Source organism: Acipenser ruthenus, chromosome 18, assembly GCF_902713425.1.
Source record: "Acipenser ruthenus chromosome 18, fAciRut3.2 maternal haplotype, whole genome shotgun sequence".
In the NCBI taxonomy this organism is placed as follows: domain Eukaryota; kingdom Metazoa; phylum Chordata; class Actinopteri; order Acipenseriformes; family Acipenseridae; genus Acipenser; species Acipenser ruthenus.
The window spans coordinates 9,549,917-9,562,921 of NC_081206.1; the positions used below are offsets into that span (position 1 = coordinate 9,549,917).

Here is a 13,005-nt window from a genome sequence, read left to right on the forward strand (position 1 = left end):
ATCTTTAACTGCACAGCAGAGCCACCAGGTCAGTCTTGTTCAACTCCCTTATAAGGTTCCGCCTTATGAGCAGCACAGCTGAGTTAATTGACAAAACCCACAGACCAGTGACATTGTACAGCTTGCAAAATAAAATGTATATGTAAGATAAAAAAAAAAAGTGTGTCCAACATATGATTGTAGGTACACTCCATTCATTGATGGGTTCTTAATTTAAGTTGCAAATTATATCATTTTAACCAATGAAATATTTTCTATGAAATTGTTTCACCTTTAATTAAATTATAATAGGGTATATTTGCAGAAATGAGCTTGTCTATTGCCACATTCTTCTTATTTTTTCCTATGTGAATCGAAACCACTTTTGATCAGTTTACTTTACATCCATTTTTGTAATGCGAGCGCCATCTTTAAACTACATTACCTCTGAATAGTCATCTCACATCTCAGAGTGCTAACAGCATACTGAAGTTGTTTAAAGATGGTGCTCCCATTAAAAAAAAATGGAAGAAGAAAAAAGGAGGTTAAAACAAGCTGGCCTACACAGGATTTATATAGGGACTGAAGAGTGCACCCTTTATCCAGGTTCAAAGATCAGCCTTTGTCTACAATGCCATAGAAACAAGGCCTCATATTCCATAACTCATAATATATATTAGTCAACTACTGGCAAGAGTTTAATATGTAGACTTGGTTAGATGTCTATGGTGACTCTACAGCATCTTACATCTGTGATACTGTATAAACAAAACACACTATTTGAGCAATCACACAAAGAGCAATTACAAACACCATATAAAGGACACAGTTAAAAAAAAAAACTATTGACTTTAAATGTGGAGGAATTTGCTCCCCAACTGTTTAGAAAGAGCCGTCCTTTTACAACCATGAGAAAACACCCCTAATCTACACAACGCTACTGCAGAACCATATTGGATTTCTCTGAACTTTTAAAAGGTGTTCAAAACATGAAGCATATCACTCTGTATATATAGGGTTATAGATCAGAGAAGCAGTATTGGGTATATGTGTGACACATTAACTACTCCCTTCTAAGATAGATCTTTCCCTGTACAGTTTCACTTTTCCTAAAGTATGTCACATTTCTTCTGATTTTCAAAATGTAAAAACGTACAAGTTTAAAGCACCCCTTGGACCTAAACAGAGCTCTCAGAATCATGTGTGACCTCCAAGTACATTTGGAACACCGGAGTGTAACCATTAACCTGTCCCCCGGAAACACTGTCCTAACTGTTAGAAATAAACCAAGAATAATCCTATAGAAAACAAATGCGATATTTATTCCATTCACTATTGGCAGTGTTGCAGGGGGACAGGTTAATGGTTACACTCCGGTGTTCCACATGTACTTAGAGGTTAGATGTGATTTGGAGAGCTCTATTGAGGCCACAGGGGTGTTTTAAAGTTTTAAAAAGTCACCAGGATGAGATGACTAATGATACACATAGAGAATGTGTTAGATAAGATCATATTTTCAACCAGGCTGCTGTTTAAAATATATAGATCTTTGGGAACTGTGAGCAATGCAAATGCTGGTATTGGAAAGTGAGTTTAATCTGGGTGAAAGTGCCCTGCTGGAGGTCATTGTCCTGTGTGGGACTCTGTGTCTCCTTCATATCTAGTGCTTGACCCTCGATGTGTTTTTAATTATGTCCATTTATCTCATGCTTTTTGATAGTGTTGTTTTTTCACACCCACTCAACGATCTCTATTGTGCTTCATCCTTGAAGTTTTCAAACACGTATTAAGAGGGCTCTCTGTGTGCCGATTGTATAGCTTTGAAGTGTAAATACCGCCAGGGTTTGGAGAGTGTGAAAAGCAAACTAAACTTGTTTCTCTTTGTTTTTCAGACTGAAACTGAGAAGCCTCTATGATGATTCTTCTTCTTCGATGTAACGTGACAGTAGAATAGAACATGATAACATACACAACTGCATATTTTTTAAAAACTTTTTCTAAATAATTACTTCTGGTTAAATGAAATTACTGGGGTTTTAATTGATTCATTTTAATTCATTTTCTGTTCATTTTGTAGAATTGGTCCATTCTGCACATCATTGCTCTTGAGTCCTTTCGTTGATTCTTGTGCTGTTTTTCCTATAATGCGCCTTGTACCTTAAAGAGAAGTAGCAGGGTTCTGAAAAATATAGCGTTACATGTCCCCAAATGTTGCTACAACTGTTTAAATAACATACCTGTAATTTTTTTTTCATTTTCAACATCCTGACAACTTTTTACACTTATAACTTTAATCTCTGTTTCAAAGGTCTTTTCAAAATGGCCGCTCTAGTGCACTGATTGTGTAAGGATTATTGCCCACAGTGTCAAACAGGTTTTTTGTTGTTGCATAAAATAAAGACTTAGTAAATTGGCTGAACTAATAGCTTTTTTAAGTCCAGCTGTATTCATCTGATAATATAAATCCCATAAACCTAGTCACACCACCCCCCTTTTGAAAAATGTGTGTTGCTTCCTGTGGCTGGTCTTAATAGCAAGCTTGAACTTCACTACAAATCTGCCCTCCCCACCCCACAAATAACTGAAAATAAAACCAGAACCACGTATCCAGGTCATTCTATGGGCAAGTTAGTTATAAACTGGTGTGAAATGTTTGTTTTGTTACTCCAATATGGCCACAGCCATTATTTGACACTTATAACAGCAGGCGCTGCCAATTTTTACTGTCATCTTGGCAACAGTGCACTGATAGGGTCTTGCGCATGCGCATATTTGATAAGTCCAACTTTTTTTAACAACATAAAATAAGCAGCAGTGTCTGGTGGTTTCATTGTTTATTTGATCAGTTAAAAACTTAGGTGAGGCCTTTGAACACTGGATCCGTTCCGTCATTTATCATTCCTCATCCGAAAAAAAGTCGTGCGTCAATCCATTACACACTAGATGCGTTAATATCGTACATCAGAGCGCTGATGTGCAGTGAAGGCTTTGTAGTAAATATAGCTAGTTTCAGTATTTTAATACAAAATATATTCGATACTGTTCATTCTTACATAACTTTTAACACAAAATGTTAAATGTAGTATAAACTTAATGATCAGCAAACGCTGATGGAAGTTAAGACATTACGTTTATACTAGATCTACAATAATGTTGTTACGCAATACATAATAACAATAACATCAATAAAACATTTTTCAAACACTCGCTCCTGTAATAAATATATCTAAAAGTTGTGAAGCTGGCAATGAGCTACCGAAAATACTTTCCATCACTTTCATGTGCTGCCCCTCTTTTCTGACTGTTAAGCCCTGACCGCTCTTACTCTGTATAGTGTCAGTTCATAATTTCAAGTTTTATAATACATATCATTCATGCCTAAGTCCACGGCAATGTCTTTCCATATGTCTTCTTTTTTTTCAAATTCTTTGTAATCGTTGTTGGATTTGTTCCCTTTTGTTCAGTGTACTGCAAGAACCCACTTGTCTTCCTAGTCGTTTTTCATTTGTCATTGTAATTTTTAACGCACGTCAAATCGGATCCAATCGAACTTGTTTCGATTCCAAAGAAGTCTGGTTTCTGGTAAGTCAAGTACAAAGGTTAAACGTGGAAGAACAGTAAACAGTCGCTATGAATCATATTTGAGTTTAACATATATTACAGAGAAAGACAGGATCAGGAAGAAGAAAAATAACTGATTACTGACCGAAATTGAAATTCTCACACCCTGAGGTTTTCATGCAGGTATATAAAGGGGATGTAATAAATAACAAATCTTGAGGTGTTCTTATAAAGGTGTACACTGCTATATATATGTATATGTATATGTATATGTATATGGATATGTATATGTATGTGTATAGATATGGATATGGATATGGATATGTTTGTGTATGTGTTGCATTTAAATGAAAGGCGTGCTGTCTCTTTAATAACAGCAATTGACAGCGGCAGGGCGAAAGGTCAGACTGAGTGAAACTAACTGAATATGCGTGATACATGCAGGGCACTGTCTAGTTTGGTGTGCAGACCTGCCCAGTGCGGAGCAGGGCGTTTGGAAAGCGTCATACCCGTTTAAACGTCGAAGGGCTTTGGTTAAAAGACAATCAGCAGTGACAGCGGTGAGTGTGCGGGATTCCTTCTATTTTAGTGGATTTTTCTCATCGCAGTCTGGATTTTGTATTTAGATGGTGGTGATCTTTTATTTAATTACCACCGCGATGAAGTTTGTGGGCAGTACGTTTTTGCTCGTGTGTGTCGGGTTGTTTCTGCTCGCCTCCCGAAGCGAGGGCGGGTGTGTGGATTCGGGACTGTGTTGCGCAGGTAGAGACCACACCTGCGTCAGCGAGGGATGGAGACCCGACAGGTCGCACGGGAGCTGCTACTGCGATCAGGCGTGCGCAGCCACGCTGGACTGCTGTCATGATTACCGGCAATTTTGTCCAGGTAAGACTCTTCTGAACACTTTGTGCAAAGAAAAAAAAGTTAATATGAGCCCAAATAAAAATAATAAAAACACATACAAATGGATATCCTACGTTTTTTTTTTTTAAAGATAATTTTACACAATATTACATGTAATAAAACTGTAAAATGTATTAAATGTTTATTGATTTTATATGCGGATTACAGCGTGTCCCAGGTAGAATATACAGCACTGTGCCCTGACCTTCGTCGGTATCCGTTGCTGGGACCTTTGCACTGATGTCGGGGGCGCTCCAATTAAATCTGAAACAGAAATCGGCTTTGCATAATTATTGATTGTTTATATTTATGTGACCTTAATTTAAAATCTGTGAGCTAAAAAAAAAAATCAGACCGAATTCCAGTAGGGTTACCAGACGTCCCGGGAAAAGTGGGATTGTGCAAGTTGTCAGCCTTCATTTTTTATCCCTGTCAAAATCAGGTTCCGCTGTTTCATATTCACATTTTCTATCCGTACAAAGCTGTAGCAGTGTGCGAAACAAGTTGACGGCACCGTCATTTATTATACGAAAATAAAATGAAGAGACTTCTAGATTACTCGTTTAATAATTCTGATTATGTGTTTAATAATTCAGATTGTGTTTAACCTCCTGGACAGGCCTACTTACCCCTTTAAGTTAGTCACTATTGTGTTTTGATTAAGACAGTCATTTTTATAACAGATTTAATATGAATAAACAATCTTAAGCACAATAAAATGGGAGCCAGTGCTTGGTAATATTAAGGTGAGAAAAGGGGGTTGAAATATCCTATTATTTTAACAGATTATTAACATTTAACCTGACATTCTCCCACAGCATTTTACAATTATACTTATAATAGCATTTCTCCTAACTAAATTACAATTCTATATTGCACATTATGTATAGTCCTTATTTACTAAAATTTAAGGCCTGTTTTAGGAATGTTTTTGTTTATAAAATTAGCTCAAACAAAGCTTTGAGAAATGAGAATAAACTACTAGTCCTCTCTCAAACCGTTGAAAAAGGTTTAGTGAACTACAGCTAAGGTTTAAAGCTGTGTGAATCCTTTAAGTTGGCCCATGAAAGAGGTATCAAAGGCAATGTGAATGCACTCTAACGCTGTGCTGTAGTGCCCCTCAGTCCAATCAGACTCTGTGGGTTCACTGTAATGGCTCTGTCTGTTTTGCCGGTCAGCGGTGTCCTGTGAGGTCAGTGAATGGAGTGCGTGGTCTGGCTGTGCGGAGCCCTGTAAAGCCACATTCCGTGTGCGGAGGAGGCAGGTGGTCCGGGAGCCGCAGAACGGGGGGGTGCCGTGCCCCCACGTGCAGGAATATGCTGGCTGTGCGGAGTACTGGAGTCGCCGGAGAGAGGAGTGCAGGCAGTCCTTCGGTGAGTACACTGTATGATACCTGATCAAACTGAAATGTGACCCTCATGACACGACCCTCCAACAAGTCTTCACATTGCTATCCCCATGGCTGCTGGGGACTTGACTGAAGTCTTTAAAATCAGAAATGTTTAGCACAAAGAACAAGAGCGCATAAATGGAAGCTGAGGAAAAGTAAGTTTAGAACAGGAGGTAGGAAGCACATTTTTACACAGTGTTATAAATGCATGGAATAGCCTGCCAGGTGAAATTGTAAGATCTAAAACAGTGGTGTGTTTGTCCTCCCTCACTTTGCAAAGTATTAACTTTGTGTTTAAAATGTTTTTGTTATTTATTGTACGTTGTCGGCACAGGCAGTTCATTTCTCTTGCAGGTTCAGGTTTTATACTGCTGTTATTTCAGTGGAGAGGGTTTCCTTTTTAATCTGGAGATTGTCTGCTTGGAGAATGATCCCCAGCCTCTGTTTTATTGCCATGGTACTAAGTGCTCAGCACAGCTTGGGAACGACCCTGAGTGTCCGAGAGACTGGAAGGTCAGCCAGTAAATTCATTTTTACTAGGAAACATGTTCTCCTTTTGAAGATAGATTAACAAAAGGAATTCCAGGGCTAATCTGTGATTTCAAAGATTTCAGTGTGCTCGTTTAACTGTTGGCAGCTGCCACTTAAAGGTGTAGTAACCAGTGCTTTAAAAACATTTACACCCAGCGCTGCATTTTTTGAAGCGTACAGAGACTCGGTGTAACATGTGACAAAGCGCTTCACTTGAGTCACAGAGTAATGAGGAACAGGTTGAACACTAACACTAATATTATTAGGGGTAAAAATGCAAGACTGGGCATAAACATTTATAAAATAACGGGATGGAAATTGGGAACAAAGAATCTCAGGGTTATAGTGGAATCGGATTTATCTCGCCACCTCACTACAAAAAATAAAGACTCCCATTGCATGATCTATTCCTGGTTTTACTATGAGTTTAATAAGAGTCACCTGAGCTTGTTATCTATACACTTGGTGGAACTGCTATGTGAGACGAGTCTTATTTCCATCCCTGCACTTTGTAAAGTTTAATTACATGCAATGTTCAATATAGTAACATGACAACCTCATTTCTAATGTCTTTACAGGAGTCACAGAGCAACTTCTTTTTGTATTAGAGTGCTGTCTGTACCCAAATTAAGAGGTGGCTGATGCATTTCTCGCCTTCAAATTCGTCGCATTCTGCTGGCGTTAGCGCTGCAATGGTTTTAATACACTGAAGTGGGTTGTAGACATTGATTTGATGCCAGCAATGAAAATGCAGGGGCATTGGTGCTGGCCTGTTTTGTGTAGGTGATGGCTGCAGTCCAAGCTTGTGGTGTCTGATTTGTGTTGTTTCTTTGTGATGCCCTACAGTCCCAGCACTGATAACGACAGGGGGTTATGGGAACGCCAGGAGAAAGAGAGACGTGTCCACGGAGCAGGAGCTATCAGGGTGAGTGGCGGACTGTGCCCCAGCGTTACACTGCCCAGTCTTCTTGTAGGAACCGCACTGGTTTTTCAGGGACAAAAGTTTTGCATCACCTAGAATTTTAGGGTTGAGACATAACTTTAAAAAAAAAACCTGATATGAACTTTTATTTACAGTCTTCTACGCGGTGTTGGTGGTACGAGACCTGTGTGTATAAGGTTGATGAGAAAGCTGCTGTCCTACATTTAAAAAAAATCAAACCCTACCACCAGTGCATGAACACAACAAATCAGCATGGATTTAGTAAGAAATAACCTCGGACACATGCCCCCTGTGGGATGATATGCAGCGTAGACTGATGATACTGAAGTCTAAAATGAATTGTTAACAAATAAACTTTAAATTCTGTTTTCCAGTGTTGTTCCCAATACTTCTTTTTCAATTATTAAAAAAAAACTCTTCTAGTTTTACAATTTCTGTTATGTCACCATGTATTATAACAAGTAATCCACAGCAGATCTGTACATATAGGGCTGTAATTATGTCTGTGTTTCTGGTGACACTGATAATTCACTGGTGCTAGTGCTACAGCCTCATATGCACAGGTGGGTGGACATTATTCCTAATACTGTATTATCTTAGTTATCCCATCGGAGACCATTGTATTAAACTATGTAGGCTTGAACCCTAAGATTGAAGAAGAGACATTTAAATAAGTAGTTTATGGTCACCTAAGTAAAGTACAAGCATATTTTTTTTGTATATAATTGTTGTATTGAATATAATAACAGTTCCATTGTTCACTACTGTACATGATCAAGTTATTCCAAAGCAATTCCACAATAGTTAAAGGAGCACTTATTTAACACAATATATTCTGCTAATAAATGGCCTCTGGTTTCATGAAGCTAAACAAATTAACTTTCTGCACTTGATCATATTTTTGAAAGTGCATATTAATTGCCTGATACCCGTTAACAGCTTGTCCAGTTTTGGTGCAGTGAAATCGAGTTTAATCAATGCACTTCCAGTAGCTCTCTGCAGTATGAATTCTCCCGGTCTCTCCTCTCCTCACTGTGACAGCTAACAGTTCTAGAGAGGGAGCTTTTATATTATTCAAAAAGCTTGTCATAAGGAGGTGCTGTTGTTGCTTATTCTTGCTAGCTTTGCACAATTATACTATGTTAAATATGTACGATACATAACACAAGTGCTTTTCACCAATTCACTGTTTATATAGCCCAATATCTCTCTGTGTATTGCAGTATACATTGTGATTCTGTAAGGGGGCTTCATGTTTCTATGCACTAACCCCTGGTTTGTTTGTGCAGGTACTGTGTAGAGTTTCAGCTGATGTTTCTCACTCCTGGCTGTCTCCACACCAGCGGCTCGCACACACGCTGGATGCAGTACCTGAGGCACACTGTCTGTGTGGAGTGCCAGCCCCCAGCGCTCGGCTCCGGGCACCAGCAGTGCTATGGGGATGGACAGGATGCGAAGAAGTGAGCTTACTATCCTAATGAGCCCTATTGCAAAGCCAGAGTGGCACTGCCACACAGCATAGAGAGACAGAGGCATTGGGAAGCATTCAGACGCGTACTGTACACATGGGAAATTACTTTGAAAAAGGAATCTGTTAGTTACAAGTTACTTTATATAGATATTATTTTTAAATGAATAGAAATCGTGTACAGTGTTTGCTTTTTCTTAAACCACTTTCTAATAAAAGTTTACTAAATGTGTGACCTTGTAATATGGTATAATAAGCGTAGGGTGGCAGTACTTTTCTCTGTGACTGTGCAAGTCTGTGATGATTACACTCTGTTCACAGCGTCCCTTTGTTCCCTGCAGGAATCAGTTTCTCCAGTGGCAGGCTGTAGGTGCCCCGCGCTGTCGAGGAACATGGAAGCGCATTCGAAGACTGGCGTCCTGCACCTGCCCCACCGTGCACAGCTTCCTGTTCATCTGAACCGGAGCTCTCGCTGAGACTCGGGTGGGGGGGGGGGGGTCACACGCTTTCACCAATTAGCACAGGAACAATTCTGAATGGGGCTCCGACTGTGTGTGATACACCCCAAGCCACATGGAGAGTAGACATGTCAAGAAGATGGTATTAGATCCATTGTTCGGTTATAAATCCAGTGTTTTATCACAATACTCTGATATTTCTACCTGAGAAATGAAATGACTGTGTGGCAAATTGAGCTCCCTCAGTGAAGGATAGGACACTCTTAAAAAGGGTATGTGTTTTTAAATGGAGTTGTGTTCCTGAACGCCCTGCAGTGTTTCTTAGAAACTCATTGCTGTATCCCTTGTGCTCTGTAACACAGCAATATATTTCTCATGATTTTCTTTCAGATTCAGGCATCGTGGTGCTCAGAAATCACCTGGGGAATATATTTCTCAACTTTCACTGTGAATCGTTTGCCAGGAGAGAGAAATTGTCTCATGAGCATTGTAGTGTATCCTGCCCCTCCTGTAACAATGCTGGTGCTCTGATAGAAATCAGTGGGCTTTTGAGGATCAGGGTGCATGATCTAGATACACCATGCTTGTGTGAGAAATTCCTCTCTCTCTCGCGGAGAAGTTTCGAAATACCCCAGCTCATTTAGGAGTGTGGAAGACTATCAGGATTACATTGTAAAATGTATTGCCGCAACACGCACTGCACACATACAGGACACCTGTAAACACTGCAAGGGGCTCTGTAGCAATCTGTAACATATTAACGTCCTGCCCAGGAGAGAAGGAGAAATAAAACACTGAGCTCTGTTATTGATGTGCGTTTCACATTGCAAAGTAAAGAATGAGGGCAGGAATTGTTTGTGGTAGAGCAGGCCTTTCTAGACAAGAGCGAGCAGTGTTTTTCACAGTGGATATTGCGATGAGGTTTTGCTGTGGTCCTTTAGACCCCCAGTCTGTATTGTCATCTTTCCATTGTTAATACTCTTCAAAGTAGTTTACCATTCTACCAATAGTAGAATCCTACCATTGGAGTTGTCCTTGTGCTACCATTACCCCTTTGTACAAACCCACGGCTTCATTGCAATTCAAGATTGCATTATATCGAAAATACTGAAGAGTACCAGAAAGTGCCTTTTAAATATATAGCTAACTTTAATATAATTTATATATAGACACAGTGTCCTTATAGTATTCAAATCAATACACCTTTTTTTTAATGTAAAATGAGTGAACCATCCTGTGCCCTAAAATGTTAGAATTCTATGATTATGTTAGATACAGTGACGTTTTACCAGGACATTTAGAAAACAATTTGAGAGCTGGCAAACTTGTACACTTGTGTGTGTTGTGTTGAAATTGGTTTCGTTATTAAAGTACTTGTAAACCAGATCAAGTTGGTACAAAGTTGTTTTTAAAAAATATATATATGTTCTATTATTTCTAGTACGACTACACATGCACACAGATTGTATGGTATTACCTTTACAATCATTTAGCAAATAACGGGAATTATTACTGTAGCCTATACTAGGTTTCACGTCTGTGCTGCACATCACATATTTTGCTTTATTTAGATGGCTAAAGCATAACAGAAAACCTAATTATTATTATTATTATTATTATTATTATTATTATTATTATTATTATTATTATTATTATTATTATTATTATTATTATTATTATTATTATTATCTGTCTACTCCAGACTCTTGGCATAGCGCTTTGTTTTGTGGAACAGACACTGCAGTAACTTCCTGGGAAATACAAGTAGCACACAGAGGATGAATACCGTGATCTCTACTGGTCTGTGGTTGCAATTACATTTCAGAATTCTAGTTTTCCGCACCGTGTGTGTGAAATGGAATGGGATGTATGGTAAACCAAATTATCATTTAGAGATATCTGAAATTACATTTCAAGCTCTCTTTAAATATCTCTTAAATAAGATATCTATAAAACATGTGCAGATATCGTTACATTAATTGAAGATCTATAAACTACATTTCGAGATAAAATCTCATTAAAAAAGGCTTGTATGTGGATTTGAAATGTTATGTCCCATAAATATGCATGCGCGTGTGTTGTATGCTACCGTATGGGTACCTGACTGTGCAGTATATGTTCTAAATTAAATACATCGTGTCACTATTCTGCTACGTGTTCTACCAGTATTTCTGTAGGGTGATACTCTGGGATTACAACGCAATGCTGTCTAATTATAGAAAGCTGCAATTTGTCATTCATTCAGGAAGCACATAATCGTGCCAGACATTGTAAATGAACAGATGGTACAAAGAGCAGCGCAACAGTGCCGTTCTAATATGGCTGGCTGGCGCCACCTTGTGGTTAAAAGGATGTGCCTGCTGTATTTCTCAAACATTGCATTCTTCAGAAAACTCGCTAGCATTGTGCGCTTTCAATCAAATTACTAATAGTGCAATGGTAAACGTGTTCTGCATCCTAAAGTCAGGGAAAAGTGAAAATGGTAAACTGAAAATAAAAAAAAATAAATCCTAGTTAAAATGAGAGTTAAAAAAAAAACAAAACAAAAAAAAAACTGTAGACCGGCTTTGTGCTGTATGAAGCGCTACACACAGTAACTTCGAGTTAAAATCACCCTATACTATAGTTAAATAAATATAATGAACCTGTATAGCTCATTTTAACGTGTAATGTAAAATTTCCACCTGATGCAAACCATCTGACAAGAACATTTCAGATTGTTGTATCACTTCACTATCAGAGTCTAATTTATATTACTATAATTTAAAAGACAGAATTCGGGTAAATAATGCCAGTTTAATAATACTTAACCAACCCAGTAATAATAAAAATAAATCTAATAATCTGAGCCTTTCTTAATTTCTTTCATTATTGGGCTACAGACAAGGTTAAATAAGTCAAAAGTCCACCTAATTCTGCACTATGGGCTTGATAAAAACTAAGCAGAAATAGCTGTTGTAGGGTTTTGCATCACCCTATAGAATTACCTAATTCTGCTTCATAAAGTTGTATGAAACCTGCTGAATAATGCTACGTTAACATATTGAGTTACATACGGCTTAATTTAACGGAAAAATTGAAAAATGTGACATTTTGAAATCTAACTTGAAATATTGTACTACTATTATGGCTTCTGGTTTCTTTTATAACATAAAATAAAATAATTTAAAGTAATTATGTCTCAAAACCTTTGTCCATAGCTGTACTATCTTTTCAGAAAATAAAAATAAACTACCAGTTAACAAAACATATTTTCTAACTTGTGTCCTTTACTGGCCTTGCTATCGACTGCGGTTGGCATTTCTCTTTGTGTATAAATATTGATGTCTGCTACAGATTCCACTGATGGAACTGCTGCTGCATCTGAAGAGTTTCACTTAAACAGCAGCGCAGTACATGCTAGAACGTTGTCAGTCTGTGCAAATGGATTAGATACAGACCAGGACTTTTTCAGAAAAGTGGAAATCTGAAAATAAACATCCTCTTTATCAAGATTTCAATAGGGCAGGCTTGTTTGCTTTTTTTTTTTATCCCCCAGCTGGGATGCATATTCCTGGCAAAAGGCAGCTGGCGTTGTCTACAGTATTCTGTAGTGCTGTTTTACATTAGATAAATACAGAGAACCGCAAATGCAATTGTGCTTGATACAGACTGCTCTAATTATGTGAGCAGGCTTACAGTGCACAAACTGTTTTCTTGAGTGAATGGGCGTGTGGTTGTATATTTCCAGCCTCTCCACCATATAGAAAAGCTACTGAACAGACCTGCTTTT

General features: G+C 38.3%; 1 protein-coding gene across 1 annotated transcript; it reads left to right on the top strand.

The window, feature by feature from the left end:
• The first annotated feature begins 3,929 nt into the window (after positions 1-3,929).
• Positions 3,930-10,623, top strand: LOC117433505 (somatomedin-B and thrombospondin type-1 domain-containing protein-like). The gene is made up of 5 exons (XM_058991182.1): positions 3,930-4,425; positions 5,622-5,816; positions 7,211-7,289; positions 8,597-8,767; positions 9,117-10,623. Exons 1-5 carry the CDS (start codon positions 4,167-4,169, stop codon positions 9,232-9,234), a joined length of 822 nt encoding a protein of 273 aa, XP_058847165.1. The 5' UTR covers positions 3,930-4,166; the 3' UTR covers positions 9,235-10,623.
• Positions 10,624-13,005: the final 2,382 nt, after the last annotated feature.

Excerpts from the sequence above, each read along its gene's own strand:
- LOC117433505 (XM_058991182.1), top strand. The coding sequence starts at position 4,167 with ATGGTGGTGATCTTTTATTTAATTACCACCGCGATGAAGTTTGTGGGC. Across the intron at positions 5,817-7,210 it reads GGAGTGCAGGCAGTCCTTCG|TCCCAGCACTGATAACGACA; the intron begins GTGAGTACACTG and ends GATGCCCTACAG. Across the intron at positions 8,768-9,116 it reads GATGGACAGGATGCGAAGAA|GAATCAGTTTCTCCAGTGGC; the intron begins GTGAGCTTACTA and ends TGTTCCCTGCAG.